This window comes from Lepidochelys olivacea, assembly GCF_965140295.1.
Source record: "Lepidochelys olivacea isolate rLepOli2 genome assembly, chromosome: 4".
Lineage (NCBI taxonomy): Eukaryota > Metazoa > Chordata > Testudines > Cheloniidae > Lepidochelys > Lepidochelys olivacea.
Window position 1 is genome coordinate 34,994,767 of NC_140414.1, and position 14,221 is coordinate 35,008,987.

A 14,221-nucleotide genomic window follows, 5' to 3' on the forward strand; every position below is an offset into this window, starting at 1 on the left:
TTGGCTGCTGCAGGTCTGCAGCTCTCCCCACATTACTCCTCAAAGAGGCAAGAACATGATTTTGCCCATAGTGTATTATCAAATAGCTTTATGTGCAGTACTATTTATTAAGCTTGCAACCCACATGGAAAATAGATATCTGTTACATGCTGCCTTTTAGCATTTTCTGTCTCTGAAGCAGCATTTTTATTCTTAGTAATTACTGAGTTACAGATTTTGTAATGAATTTTGGAATTTAAAAAATATTTGGGCTTCTAAAATGTTCTTTATTTCAGGCCCCTGCAATACAGGGTAGGGTAGGAGGCCCCTGAAGATTTTCTGTAGTTCTCATGGGGCAGGCTGCCTCTCTTATCTTGTCACTGGACACTGTTGATGAGTTGGCAGAGTCAAAAAAAAAAAAAGGAGCGAGATGGTTACAACAGCATAGGAGGTCAATTATGGGTCAAACTTTAAATGTACAGGCTACTTAACACACACAGAAAAATAATATACTTCCTCTACTCTCTGTCTAGATACTTATTTGGCTCTTATCAGGATATCGGAGATCCTACTGTGTATGGCATATAGTTTTTATTAATAAGTATTATTATTAAATAATGCAGTTCAGTAACATTGTCTAACAGCCAGAAAGAGAGGCAACATTTTCCAAGTACAGAAAAAAGCCTGTCCTCAGGCTCTGACAAATAGAAAATCTAGTATAACTTTGACTAAATATTTACATCTACCTCTGCCCTTGGTCACGGTAGGAGAAAAAATTATTTGGTTATTATTTCACGTATATTATTTTGTTGAACTATTCTTTGCTCCAGCTTTGTGTGTGTTTATTATTATTTATATTATGGTAGCACCTTGAAGACCTGACCAGGGCCCCATTATGCTCATCGTAGTACGAAAAATATCACAAAGAAAGTTGCAGCCTCACAGTGCTCACAATCAAGGATTATAAGATGCAATGGGTTTACTTTTTAAATAAGTGTTAAAATAATTAAAATCCTTTCCATATGAAAAATTAAACTTAGTTATAATGCAATTAACAAAACAAGACAAGAAGTCATGGCAAATGGAGATTGTGGATTTAATGAATTCCTAAGCAGCATTAGTCAATGTTCATTTTATTTATTTTCTGTTATAGCACCCCAACAAAGCACCTGTAATTCAGAATTACATATATTTAATAGTATATATTAACAACATTAATAGATACTGTTATGGGCCTATTGATAAACACTATCATTGGCCTGATCCAGCGTTCCTTGCACGCTCAGAGCCACTACTGAGCTCACTGGATGTTTTGGGTATGCGAGGAATGCCAGATCAGACTTGATATGGGGTTTACAAAAGAACGGCTGGAAAAAAAAAACTGATGAATTTCAGGAAAAACCAATATGCAGAATTTTGTGCAAAAGGTAATGAAAAACTGAAAATGGGTGAAGATCTGCAAAAGTAAATGTTCTTTCTAAAGCAATTAGTTTTCGGTGTAGACAGATGAGCAGGGGTTAAAGGGGCACAAAAAAAACCCCATTGCATTATTGTTCACTATTTCATGCAGTAAGAAAAATTAATGAAAAGAGTAAGATGAAAGTCAGCAACAGAACCCAAAGGAACACTGTCAGTGTGAGCCATAGGTATAAAAAAAAAAATAGAAAAGTGATCAAATATATTCACAAAGGTAGAAAGAAGAGACTGAAATCTAGCAAAGACTTATGGAAAAGTCTTTTTGAATTCTCCCACCATGAAATTTGCAGGTTCTTCTGCACAGAAGTTCCTACCATGTTTTAATAGACAGCATTGAATAATAGCAGCTTTTAAGATGGCGAGCCACAGCAGTCTGAAGACAGAATTGAACTCATATGGTTAGTTCACATGATTTTAAGAAGACAAGTAAAGGAAAGGTTCTCCCTTAAAGGGCCACTCAAATGAAAACATCTCATAAAATGGGCAGCATTCTATTGGGTACGAGTAATGGCTGTTACACCCAATGGTAACAGAGTTACAAAATAAGAAATAGAACAAGAACAAAAAAGTTGGGGCTCCTCTACCCTGTCTTTTAAACGTAGAAACGAACAGTAATATGATCCATATACCAGGATTAGCTAAAAGCGTGGCCCGGGGGCCAAATAAAACTCCCATTGTTATATGTCTCTCATAATTGACCTCAGGTTTAATATGGAGGCATGGCACATAGAATCTGCTGGTCTCAGCATGAAATGCTCCATCTTGATCCAAGAAGACCAGCATGCATGTTGGGACATGCAGCTTCCTACATTAAGGCTGCTATCAGTTCTACCTCATATAAATTAGGTCCAGACTTGGGACTCCTTGAAAGTTGTCAGTGTGGACCTCATCTAAGCCAAGTATGGACACTTTGTAAACTCTTTCAAACTTGGGTGCCTACATCTGCACTTAAGCACCAAAATAAGTGGCCTGATTTTAAGAGGTCACAAGAGTAACGGGAATTGTTGGTGATCAGCACCACTGAAAAATAGAAAATTCATTTAGATGCTTTCATATGGATTTAGGCTCCCAACTTTAAAAGGATTGACCTTTGTTGGTTTGTTTTTTTGTTTCAACTCACAAGCAATCTGAGCCAAAGAAAGAAACTAACAATGAGCTCTGTGGTTAACAGCATACCTGCCTCTGCCTTGGACTCATAAATTATGATGATTTTATTGGGAAAACCCTCTCATTCTAAATTCTGTTTATTAAATAGCTACTAATACCATCAAAATTACCATTAGCAGTGATATTAGCGTTCAGCACAGCACAAAAGCCTACAAGAACAACAAATTACTGCACAGCACTACACATTCTTTTGCACGAACACCATGGTAATGCCTAGGACTAGTTGTAAGTTCATTGGTTGCTTAAGAGAAGATGGAATTTTCTTCCCCCACACACACATCTATGTTGCCCCCAAACTGTCTTCAAATCCCCTCATTGGCTATAGAAGTGCAACATAGGAGCTGCCACAGAAACTACTGTGAAAACGTGCTGGCTTCTCTCTCTATTACTGTTGTTTGTTATTTTTAAGAGATTAAAAGTGTGCTAGGTGCCTCACAAAACAGGAAATAGGCTCTCACCCTGAAGACCTTACAGTCTGAATTCAACAATGAGGGTTATCAACAGACACAAAAGGAGGAGGAAGGGAAGAGGAAAGATAAGGATAACACGAAGATCACACCCTTACTCAGTAAGACATTTACACATCTCGGCCTCAATTCTGCAGACACTGAGAGCCTGCTTTTCAAAACTACTGAGCACCAAGAGCTCCTGCTCACTGATGTAGAATTGCAGGTGCTCAGCCCTTTTTAAAGAGAAGCCCTTAAGTATTCCGGAAAAAATCACATTGATTTTGCTATGTCAGGATCAGGGGCCACAGTTGATTCCCTTACGACAGCTGGTTTTGCACTTATTTTCCTTCCCCCTTGTATTTCAATGTATTATAATTATTCATTTCAGAATCAGAAAAAGAGGGATTTAAGAACAGGTTTGAGGAGACGTTCCAGGCACAGTGGGAAGCATGGAAGAAGGAACAAAAGCAGGAATGGGAAAGATATGGAAAATTTCCCTGGGCAGGATACCCACTGACTGACCCAGAATAACTTTGTTTCCCTGACCGGTATCTGTAAATGACAATTCAAATTTACGACTCCTGTAAATCTTAATGGTAGCTGCCCATCTAAAATGCAACACATTAATATTCACCCCTGTAAAGTACAATTTCTCCCTGCAATCACCAAGGCCATCTTCTGTTTCAGAGAGTAATTATAAGTGAAATGGCTCTTATGCTTCTGTGCATAAGCCACCCTCTAACAGAGATTATTAGAAAGAAACTTCCCTCTATGTGCAGGTTATTTCATAACTGCCTACGGGAGGATTTCTTGCAGTTTCCTCTGACTGTATCCATAAATTAAGTGGAAACAAATGGACACAATTCATCTCAGCAAGTCCTACTCCTGTTCCATTATGAATGAAAGGATATTATCTACCTTCTGAAGAAGACGGTTTAGATTTGTTCTTGTGCTTTGACGAATTATCACAAGGGTGAAAAATCAGCTGTTGTAAGACAGCTGGACATATTGCGGAGAAGCTGGAATTTGTTATCTGGCTGTTGTTCGGCAATCCATGAAGTGAAAAGATGTCCTCAGCAGACATGCACTGAAAAAAAAAAATAAAGATTATTAAGCTGACATGAAATTAAGGGGTGACAGATGAGAGAAATAACTGCTACACTAAAAACACTAGTGTTATGCAGTGAAAATACAGGACAGGATTTTCCAAGTAGCATACTTTGCACATTCCGAATTTGTGCATGAAAACACCATGATTGAAAATCCCTCCCAGAATTCATTGGCCAAGTCACTGAAGTGATTTGGGAACATAATTCACATTAGAAATCAATGGAACTTGTTTCTAATTAACTTAGGTGCTTTTGAAAATCTTGACTTCTGTGTATTTATGACCAGTTAGCTCATAGCTTAAAATAACATTGAAAACACTGGCTCAGAGTATATAAAACTAGTCTAACAACTAAATAATTAAATCTAAAAATATTTAGGATACCATTAAAATCTCAATGACAAAATATCAACAAATGATAGTTACTGCAGCAACTGTTACGTAAATAAATATTTCAACCACATGCTGTTTTATTGAATCATAGACTATCAGGGTTGGAAGGGACCTCAGGAGGTCATCTAGTCCAACCCCCTGCTCAAAGCAGGACCAGTCCCCAACTAAATCATCCCGGCCAGCGCTTTGTCAAGCCGGACCTTAAAAACTTCTAAGGAAGGAGATTCCACCACCTCCCTAGGTAACACTGAGCCTGACAATCTAGCCAACTTTCTATCCAACTTATAGTCCATTCATCCAGCCCATACTTCTTTAACTTGCTGGCAAGAATACTGTGGGAGACCATGTCAAAAGCTTTGCTAAAGTCAAGGAATAACACGTCCACTGCTATCCCCTCATCCACAGAGCCAGTTATCTCATCGTAGAAGGCAATTAGATTAGTCAGGCATGACTTGCCCTTGGTGAATCCATGCTGACTATTCCTGATCACTTTCCTCTGCTCTAAGTGCTTCAGAATTGATTGCCTTGAGGACCTGCTCCATGATTTTTCCAGGGACTGAGGTGAGGCTGACTGGCCTGTAGTTCCTAGGATCCTCCTTCTTCCCTTTTTTAAAGATGGGCACTACATTAGCCTTTTTCCAGTCGTCCAGGACTTCCCCCAATCGCCATGAGTTTTCAGAGATAATGGCCAATGGCTCTGCGATCACATCCGCCAACTCCTTTAGCACTCTCGGATGCAGCGCATCCGGCCCCATGGACTTGTGCTCGTCCAGCTTTTCTAAATAGTCCCGAACCACTTCTTTCTTCACACAGGGCTGGTCACCTCTTCCCCATGCTGTGCTGCCCAGTGCAGTAGTCTGGGAGCTGACCTTGTTCGTGAAGACAGAGGCAAAAAAAGCATTGAGTACATTAGCTTTTTCCACATCCTCTGTCACTAGGTTGCCTCCCTCATTCAGTAAGGGGCCCACACTTCCCTTGACTTTCTTCTTGTTGCTAACATACCTGAAGAAACCCTTCTTGTTACTCTTGACATCTCTGGCTAGCTGCAACTACAGGTGTGATTTGGCCTTCCTCATTTCACTCCTGCATGCCCGAGCAATATTTTTATCCTCTTCCCTGGTCATTTGTCCAATCTTCCACTTCTTGTAAGCTTCTTTTTTGTGTTTAAGCTTTGCAAGGATTTCACTGTGAAGCCAAGCTGGTCGCCTGCCATATTTACTATTCTTTCTACACATCGGGATGGTTTGTCCCTGTAACCTCAATAAGGATTCTTTAAAATACAGCCAGCTCTCCTGGACTCCTTTCCCCCTCATGTTATTCTCCCAGGGAATTCTGCCCATCAGTTCCCTGAGGGAGTCAAAGTCTGCTTTTCTGAAGTCCAGGGTCCGTATTCTGCCGCTCTCCTTTCTTCCCTGTGTCAGGATCCTGAACTCGACCATCTCATGGTCACTGCCTCCCAGGTTCCCATCCACTTTTGCTTCCCCTACTAATTCTTCCTGGTTTGTGAGCAGCAGGTCAAGAAGAGCTCTGCCCCTAGTTGGTTCCTCCAGCACTTGCACCAGGAAATTGTCCCCTACACTTTCCAAAAACTTTCTGGATTGTCTGTGCACCGCTGTATTGCTCTCCCAGCAGATATCAGGGTGATTGAAGTCTCCCATGAGAACCAGGGCCTGCGATCTAGTAACTTCCGTGAGTTGCCGGAAGAAAGCCTCGTCCACCTCAACCTCCTGGTCTGGTGGTCTATAGCAGACTCGCACCACGACGTCACCCTTGTTGCTCACACTTCTAAACTTAATCCAGAGACTCTCAGGTTTTTCTGCAGTTTCATACTTGAGCTCTGAGCAGTCATACTGCTCCCTTACATACAATGCAACTCCCCCACCTTTTCTGCCCTGCCTGTCCTTCCTGAACAGTTTATTGGTCTCAATAAACTTGAATTAGACTGTCCTAAGTGGTCCTACAGTATGTTGTATCCAATGGTTTTTATCCATTTCATATCATTGACTGTTACAGAACAAATCAGAATACATTTACTTTAAAAAAAAAATTCCATTAGGACAAGTACCTCTTTAGCCTCTTAGCTTAGGACAAGCCAGTAGCTCCTGTGCTAGTAAGCATATATTTTACTTTAGTATGTCAAGCCAGGAATTCTTTTCAATGTACAGCTAATAGACAGAAATCTTGATTTAAGTTGCACAGATGTGTAATGAATTGTTTGACAGTACACAAATAATTTATAATTTCTTTTTATTCACACATTTTTCTATCATGACCAATACCTGAAGGAGTTCTTCACTTGAGTATACAGATGAAACAAAAAGTTTTCACATACCAACGACGAGTCCTGAGACAACAGGTGAAGTCAAGTGTTCTTTCTATACAAGACACTGCATAATAGTCAACCTAGAATGTCAGTGTTGGGAGCTTAGGGGCATTTTAGGAAATATAAATTAAGGACCATTCCCCTACTCCTGTCAGATAATTTTGTTTAATTCTCTGCTCAAACCACAACAACTACAGAATGAAATAATGCCATATAAGTGCAAAATAGTAGTATTATTTATTACAGTAGAACCTCAGAATTATGAACATCAGAGTTACGAACTGACCAGTCGACCACACACCTCATTTGGAACCAGAAGTACACAATCAGGCAGCAGCAGAGACAAAACGGAAAAAAAAGCAAATACTGTACTGCGTTAAATGTAAACTCTTAAAAAAATAAAGCATTTTTCTTCTGCATAAGTCAGTGTTCACTTGTAAACTTTTGAAAGAACAACCATAACATTTTGTTCAGAGTTACAAACATTTCAGAATTACAAACAACCTCCATTCCTGAGGTGTTTGTAACTCTGAGGTTCTATTGTAATTAGAAATAATTCAAGCAGGAACATCATAAATAAAATGCAATAATTTTGAAAACATGAAAGAATTTATCAAGGATTCCAAATCCTTCTTGCTGAGCAAATGTCTTAGCCCTAGTGACATTCCATAAGTCATTAAAAAGATGTTGTAGCCTTATCAGTGGACTGAAGATCTCTCTCCACTATTGAAAATAACGACAATGTAACGCCCAAGTCTTGAAGATGGGATCAAAAGAATACCATTTAAAGAAATTGTAAGTCGGGGTGGAGGTATCTGTCAACAAACATTTACACCTACTAATCAAAACTTTTCTTTTCTTCATATTTGGGTTCAAATAATTATGTGAAGGTTTCTTTTTAAGATTAAGCTAGACCTTATATATGTTTCATACCTGAATTCTAAACTACACTACAAATGTACTTATCAGTAATATATAGCTTTTCATTATGCTTCAGTTATATATTCTTTGGACATCACTTTTTGTATGTCTGCATTTAAGAGATTTAGACAAGAGGCAATATTTCCATATCTATTGAACTGGACTTTCTGAAAAAGCCTGTACCCGATTAGAAGCATGTTACTGAGGACTCTGTCTATACTAACAGATTTATTTGGGCATAAGCTTTTGTGGGTAAAAATCCCCACTTCTTCAGATGCATGGAATGAAAGTTACAGATACAGGCATAAATATACTGGCACATGAAGAGAAGGGAGTTACCTTACAAGTGGAGGGCCAGTGCTGACAAGGCCAATTCAGTCAGGGTGGATGTAGTCCACTCTCAATAATTGATGATGAGGTGTCAATACCAAGAGAAGGAAAATTGCTTTTGTAGTGAGCCAGAAACTCCCAGTCCCTGATCAATCCCAAATTGATGGTGTTAAGTTTGCAAATGAACTGTAGCTCTGCAGTTTCTCTTTGAAGTCTGCTTTTGAATTTTTTTTGTTGAAGAATGGCTACTTTTAAAGCTGTTATTGAGTGTCCAGGGAGACTGAAGTGTTCTGTTGGCTTTTGTATGTTACCATTCCTGATGTCTGATTTGTGTCCATTTATTCTTTTACGTAGAGACTGTCCAGTTTGGCCAATGTACATGGCAGATGGGCATTGCTGGCACATGATGGTATATATCACATTAGTAGATGTGCAGGTGAACGAGGCCCTGATGGTTTGGGTCCTCTGATGGTGTCGCTAGAACAGATATGGGGACAGAGTAGGCTACGAGGTTTGTTACAGGGATTGGTTCCTGAGTTAGTGTTTCTGTGGTGTGGTGTGTAGTTGCTGGTGAGTATTTGCTTCAGGATGGGGGGCTGTCTGACCTCTGATTGAATTAGCCTTGTCAACACTGGTTCTCCACTTGTAAGGTAACTCCCTTCTCTTCATGTGCCAGTATATTTATGCCTGTACCTGTAATTTTCACTCCATGCATCTGAAGAAGTGGGGATTTTTACCCCAAAAAGCTTATGCCCAAATAAATCTGTTAAGGTGTAACTGGACTCCTCATTGTTTTTGTGGATACAGACTAACATGGCTACCTCTCTGCTATCTGTCTATACTATTGCTGAACCTATGCTAGCAATGACAGGATTTGTCCCAGAGTGGTACATGATAACCAAGCCATGCTACACACTATTCTGAGTAGCCTGCCATATGATTTTATAAAATCTCAAAGTGCGTCAGAATGGGGTGGAATACTATTCCAGCACTCCTCTGGCAGCCCCAGAGGCTTCTGCGTAATTTACCATTTCTTGTGTTTAAAAATTAAGGCCAACTTTTTTTAAAGTGTCTACTGATTATGGGTGTCTTAGTTGCCGAGTACTGAAAATCCTTTGGCCTAATTTTCAGAGGTACTGAGCACCCACAACTCCAACTAATGTAGCTGATGTGCACACCCAGCACCTCTGAAAATCAAGTTCTTTCAAACTGAGCAGCCAAGAGCAAGGACTGAAATGAAAGTTACAGCTGAGCTAACAATCAAAATTTTCATTCTTCAGGAAATTCTGATATTTTGAAATTTTGTTTCCATTCCAAACAGGGATTAAAAAGTCAGTATATTGACATTTTTCACAAGACAAAAGTTCCAAATCAACTTTTTAAAATGTTGAAACATAATGACATTCCTGAAGCAAAGTTTTTTGTTGAGGTTTGTTGAACCAAATCAAAAATGTTTCTTTTCAACTCAGTTCAACATTAATGAGAGCAGGTTAATAATTTTCCATTGAAGTGAATTTTAAAGTCTCTATGTGTGTATTCTTTAGGGCATATGTCTCTCTTAGAGGATGACCGTTCCGTGACTTTCCCACATACCCTCTTTGAAATTAAAGCAGTTACTTCTGGGCCGCTATAAAGTACTGTAAGCAGGAAGCCTACACCTGTGTATTAAACTTGAATAAATATGTTCCTGTTGTACCTAATCCTGGATCTGCAATGTGTCTGTTTTTCTGCGAACACAAAGAGACACCTTTGAGGGGGAAATGGCCTAAGCTTCTAGCCTTTTTGATTGCAAAGAGAACATTTCATATGTGAACCTAATGTAGTGTTGGCTTTCTGAATCTGCTGTCAGACAGGCTGAAACAAGAGCTCTAGAGAGAGCTGCCCCCATTCACTTCCATAGGCTGTTAGCTCTGAAGACTAAGGGCATGGCTACACTGGAAACTGCAAAGCGCTGTCGCGGGAGCACTCCCGCACCAGCGCTTTGAAGTGTGAGTGGGATCGCATGCGAGCGCTGGGAGAGAGCTCTCCCAGCGCTCCTGGTACTCCACCTCCACGAGGGGATTAGCTCCGAGTGCTGGGAGCACAGCTCCCAGTGCTGGGAGCCTGTTTACACTAGCACTTTAAAGCGATCTGACTTGCTGCGCTCATGGGGGTGATTTTTTCACACCCCTGAGCCAGCAAGTTAGAGCGCTATAAAATGTAAGTGTAGCCAAGCCCTAATAACTGAACATCCCCAGGGGCACCACTTTGGGGGTTGGGGGGCTTCTCCCCCTGCCCCCTGAGTTTCATACTAGAAGTTTGCTCGCGGCACACATCCTAGCCCCAGATGAAGCTCTTAACTGCAGCATAGCCTGAGTGTGGAATGTGAGTTCTTCAGAGGAGAGGCACTGCTCCCAGCTTATGCCCCTAGGACAGGGAGTCAATATTTTGTTTATAAACAGAGGCAGGGTGATTTAGATAAAGAAGGGCTGGTAATTAAAATGGATGAGCCTGAAAAACAGGAATCCGTCTGTGGGGGCTGGGGAGATTGAAGACAGAATGTAGGGGACTCAGAACAAATACAGCCAAGGTTACATTCAGAAAAGAACAGGAGTACTTGTGGCACCTTAGAGACTAACAAATTTATTAGAGCATAAGCTTTCGTGGGCTACAGCCCACTTCATCGGATGCATAGAATGGAACATATAGTAAGAAGATATATATATACATACAGAGAAGGTGGAAGTTGCCATACAAACTGTGAGAGGCTAATTAATAAAGATGAGCTATTATCAGCAGGAGAGGGGGAAAAAAAAGTTTTGTAGTGATAATCAAAATGGTCCATTTAGACAGTTGACAAGAAGGTGTGAGGATACTTAACATACTCTGCCAGTTGCCATCCAGTGGTTCTTCAGTCACACATGCAATCAGCACACTTTGGACAAATATCTGAGCTGTATATATGTGCGATGACACTTGACAACAGGCTTCTGTAGACTGGTGTGAGACAACTGAATGCACATATACTCGGGGTGGGGGGGAGAGGTCTATTGGATTGGAAGAACCATTATACAAAGAACAGATACTGGTAACTGCTCAGACAAAAAAATACACTCTGAAGTAGGTCCAGAATTTTCTCATCTGAATCAAATACAGAACCCAACTTATGCAACATGGCTTCCTCTTACTAAAATGGACTTTCACCAAACAGAATGTAGAAGCAACACAAGTCTTTCCAGCTAGGCTTCACGTGAGTTATGATAGACTCCTGCACTTGTATATTTTAAAAAGGGACAACACAAAATTTTTCCCCAGTACGCAGTACCATGTGACTGCAGAGGGAAAGGCTGGAGGACTGGGGAATCCAGGCCTTCTTTTTTCTTTTTTAAAGAAAAATATTTTCACAACCATAACCAAAACTGCATACTTATATTTAGTGCACTTAACAGGAAACATTTACATTTTCTTCCTTTAAAAATATACCGAGCATACTGGTACAGTGTTCAACTTGAGACATTTTAAATAGGTTGGGAGAAGTGAAGACCTTGGGCCCAATTCTATCCCTCTTAAGATGAGTACTACCTTGATTTCAATTAGGCTAATTGCAGAGTGAGCATCTACTCAACATGAGCAAGGATGGCAGAACTGTACCCTTTATAAACTGCAGCCTTTATGAGGAGATATAGGAAGTATATACCTGGGGCTTTTTAAATTTTTATACACACACACTTAACGCAGTCAAGTACATACAATAAGCAAAAGATCTGATCTTCGGAAGTTTATTTATAAGTCATCCCTGGCAGGGATGGCTCAACTGTATCCAGAGAGGGGTTATACTCCAGAGACAGTAAAGTTATTCTAACCCAACCTTCAACTTGGTGGCAGTTTTATAACAAGAGGACTGTCAAGAACCCCGAGATACCCCTTCACCACCTCAATTAAACATACTATTCTGAGATATTAACCGTGAAAGTTTATAGAAAATTGAAACTAAGGTGACTTTAAAGGCAATACTGAGTCTAAGGAGGAAAAGATCTGAGTTGTGTATAGCTGGACCTAGAGGGGAAAAAAAAAAGTTATTTTCACAGATCACCACATATATCCCTATGGCATCAAGCCAGAATATTAACAGATTTATTATTCGATGTAAACAAACAGTTAAGTTCCACCCTGTAATAAGAAAAGATATGAAGAATTCTGAAAAAGGATCTCTACACAGTGGATCTTTTAAAATCAAGTAATTTTTTTTTCACATGACAACTTCACTGTAGGCCAAATCCTGAGGTTCTGCTTACTCAGCTTGGTAGGATTTGACCCTAAAAATACCCATTGACTTGTCTGTTGCACCGCTGCTATTACCAGGAAACTTTCCTGCTTCAGGACTGAGTAAGAAACCTCAGGATTTGATCCTACATACAGAATATCACAACTTACGTACAGAAATTCAGTGATAATAGTCAAGGTTTCAGTCCTTCACTATAAACAGTTTCACTTTAATCTGGTTCCACCGTATGAATACTTTTTGTAAGTACACTGCACAAAGTAAATGTCAAATAGACCCAAGGTCTGTTGCACTGTCTACCCCCCACACCCAGGCAGAGGATATAACCAGACAGTGCCTGGGAAAATACAGCTGCAATGGGCTTCAGACAAATAAAACTTAATGTCACCTACTATGAAAGACCTTGTGGCAATTAGTTTGCAAGATGTAGCTATACCGGTTGATTTTAAGGGTCTGTTTTTATTAACTTACTACAAAAATTAAAAAGAAAAATAAAATATTTTCCAAATTAAATGGACCCTTTTGGATGGCATCTTATGCACGTGATATGTAACATGTACACATTGTGGATACTTGTCTATTAGTTGATCACAAAGCAATCCATCTAGACACTTACATCAGTATTTCGACCTTTCTCTGTATTTATATCTGTATCTTACTCACCTGTCTTTCAGCACTTAGCTAGACATCTGTACCATCTGCCACGCACGGTTAAAACTTTCTTGCCTTGAATTCCCCTAACCAGAAGAACTGCATCGTTATGCTGGTGACAGAACCCAGATTTGGCTGGTGGTTTATTTTATTTCCACCTGCCTGTTTGAGGTTGTGTACCTGCCTGTGTGTCCCCGCACAGAAAATAAAATGGGTGGGAAATCAGCGGCGGGTGCCAGCGGCAGCTGCCAGCGGCAGCGGCAGGGCTTGCTCCCGCCCGGCTGTGCCGGGGGTGGCCAAGGCGGAGACGTCCCGCGGGCGCGCAGTACCTCGTTATGGTGCAGGTGGTGCTGTCCCGGCGGCGCTGCCCCCGGCTCCCCCGCGGCTCCCAGCGTCTGCAGCAGGTGGCTGAGCTGGGCGGCCGAGAGGCTGCGGTTCTCCCCGAACAGGCTCAGCACGTCCTCCACGAAGCCCCCCACGGGGCCGCCCTGCTGCGGGGCCCGCGCAGCGGCGGCCAGCGGGCTGAAGGCCGCGGCAGCGGCCAGCGCCAGGGCCGCCACCGCCCCCCGGGGCATCTCGGCCCCGCCTGGCGCTCCGGCTGCGAGCGCGGAGAGCTGCTCGCCGACACCCTCGCGGCGGCCCCCTCCGCCGCGACTCGGCCCCCGGCGGGAGGCGGGCAGGGGCCGGCTGCGGCCGCGGGGTGGAAGACGAGATGCTGCAGCCCCGCAGCTCCTCAGCGCGCCTGACAAGAGAGCACGAGAGACGGGGAGATGAGGCAGCGCGTAGCGAGCGCGCAGCCCGGGGCAGCCTGCGCGGAGCATCCCCTCCCCACCCCCTCCCCACCCCCGGCCACTGCCCCAGCGGGCACCCACCCCCACCCCCACCCCCGGACTGGGTCTCTCGCCCAAAGGAGCCAGACCCCGGCGAGGCGCCGCTGCAAACCCCGCAGGAGCGCGCGGCGTCCTGGAAGCCGCTTCCCCCCAAAGCGCTCTGAGGAGGAATATTTTTAGCCGCCTTCAAAAACTCGCTCCCCACGCACAGCCCCCCACCACCACTCCCCTCCGCCTTGCATTCCCTCTGTCACACACACTGTGTGCCCCCCCTCCCCCCAGTCACTCATCCCGCCTCCCACACCGCCCTCACCGGCTCTCTCTGCCTCCTTT

The 14,221-nt window shown here is 42.2% G+C and overlaps 1 protein-coding gene across 3 annotated transcripts in view; it reads right to left on the reverse strand.

The window, feature by feature from the left end:
• SLC39A8 (solute carrier family 39 member 8) overlaps positions 1-13,857 on the reverse strand; it is a 33,978-nt gene extending 20,121 nt beyond the window's left edge. Inside the window, exons 1-2 of one of the 3 annotated variants that reach the window (XR_014711295.1) lie at positions 13,388-13,857; positions 3,990-4,158 (exon numbers count right to left, since the gene is read on the reverse strand). Coding sequence is in view for 2 of the 3 variants with exons in the window: in XM_084626058.1 (XP_084482184.1) it covers positions 3,990-4,158; positions 13,388-13,633 (415 nt within the window). In the remaining variant the exon portion in view is untranslated. Of the gene's footprint in view, positions 1-3,989; positions 4,159-13,070; positions 13,323-13,387 lie in introns of those variants that run through there. The other 2 variants (XM_084626058.1, XM_084626059.1) reach the window with 2 other exon arrangements.
• Between the last annotated feature and the right edge of the window lie 364 nt (positions 13,858-14,221).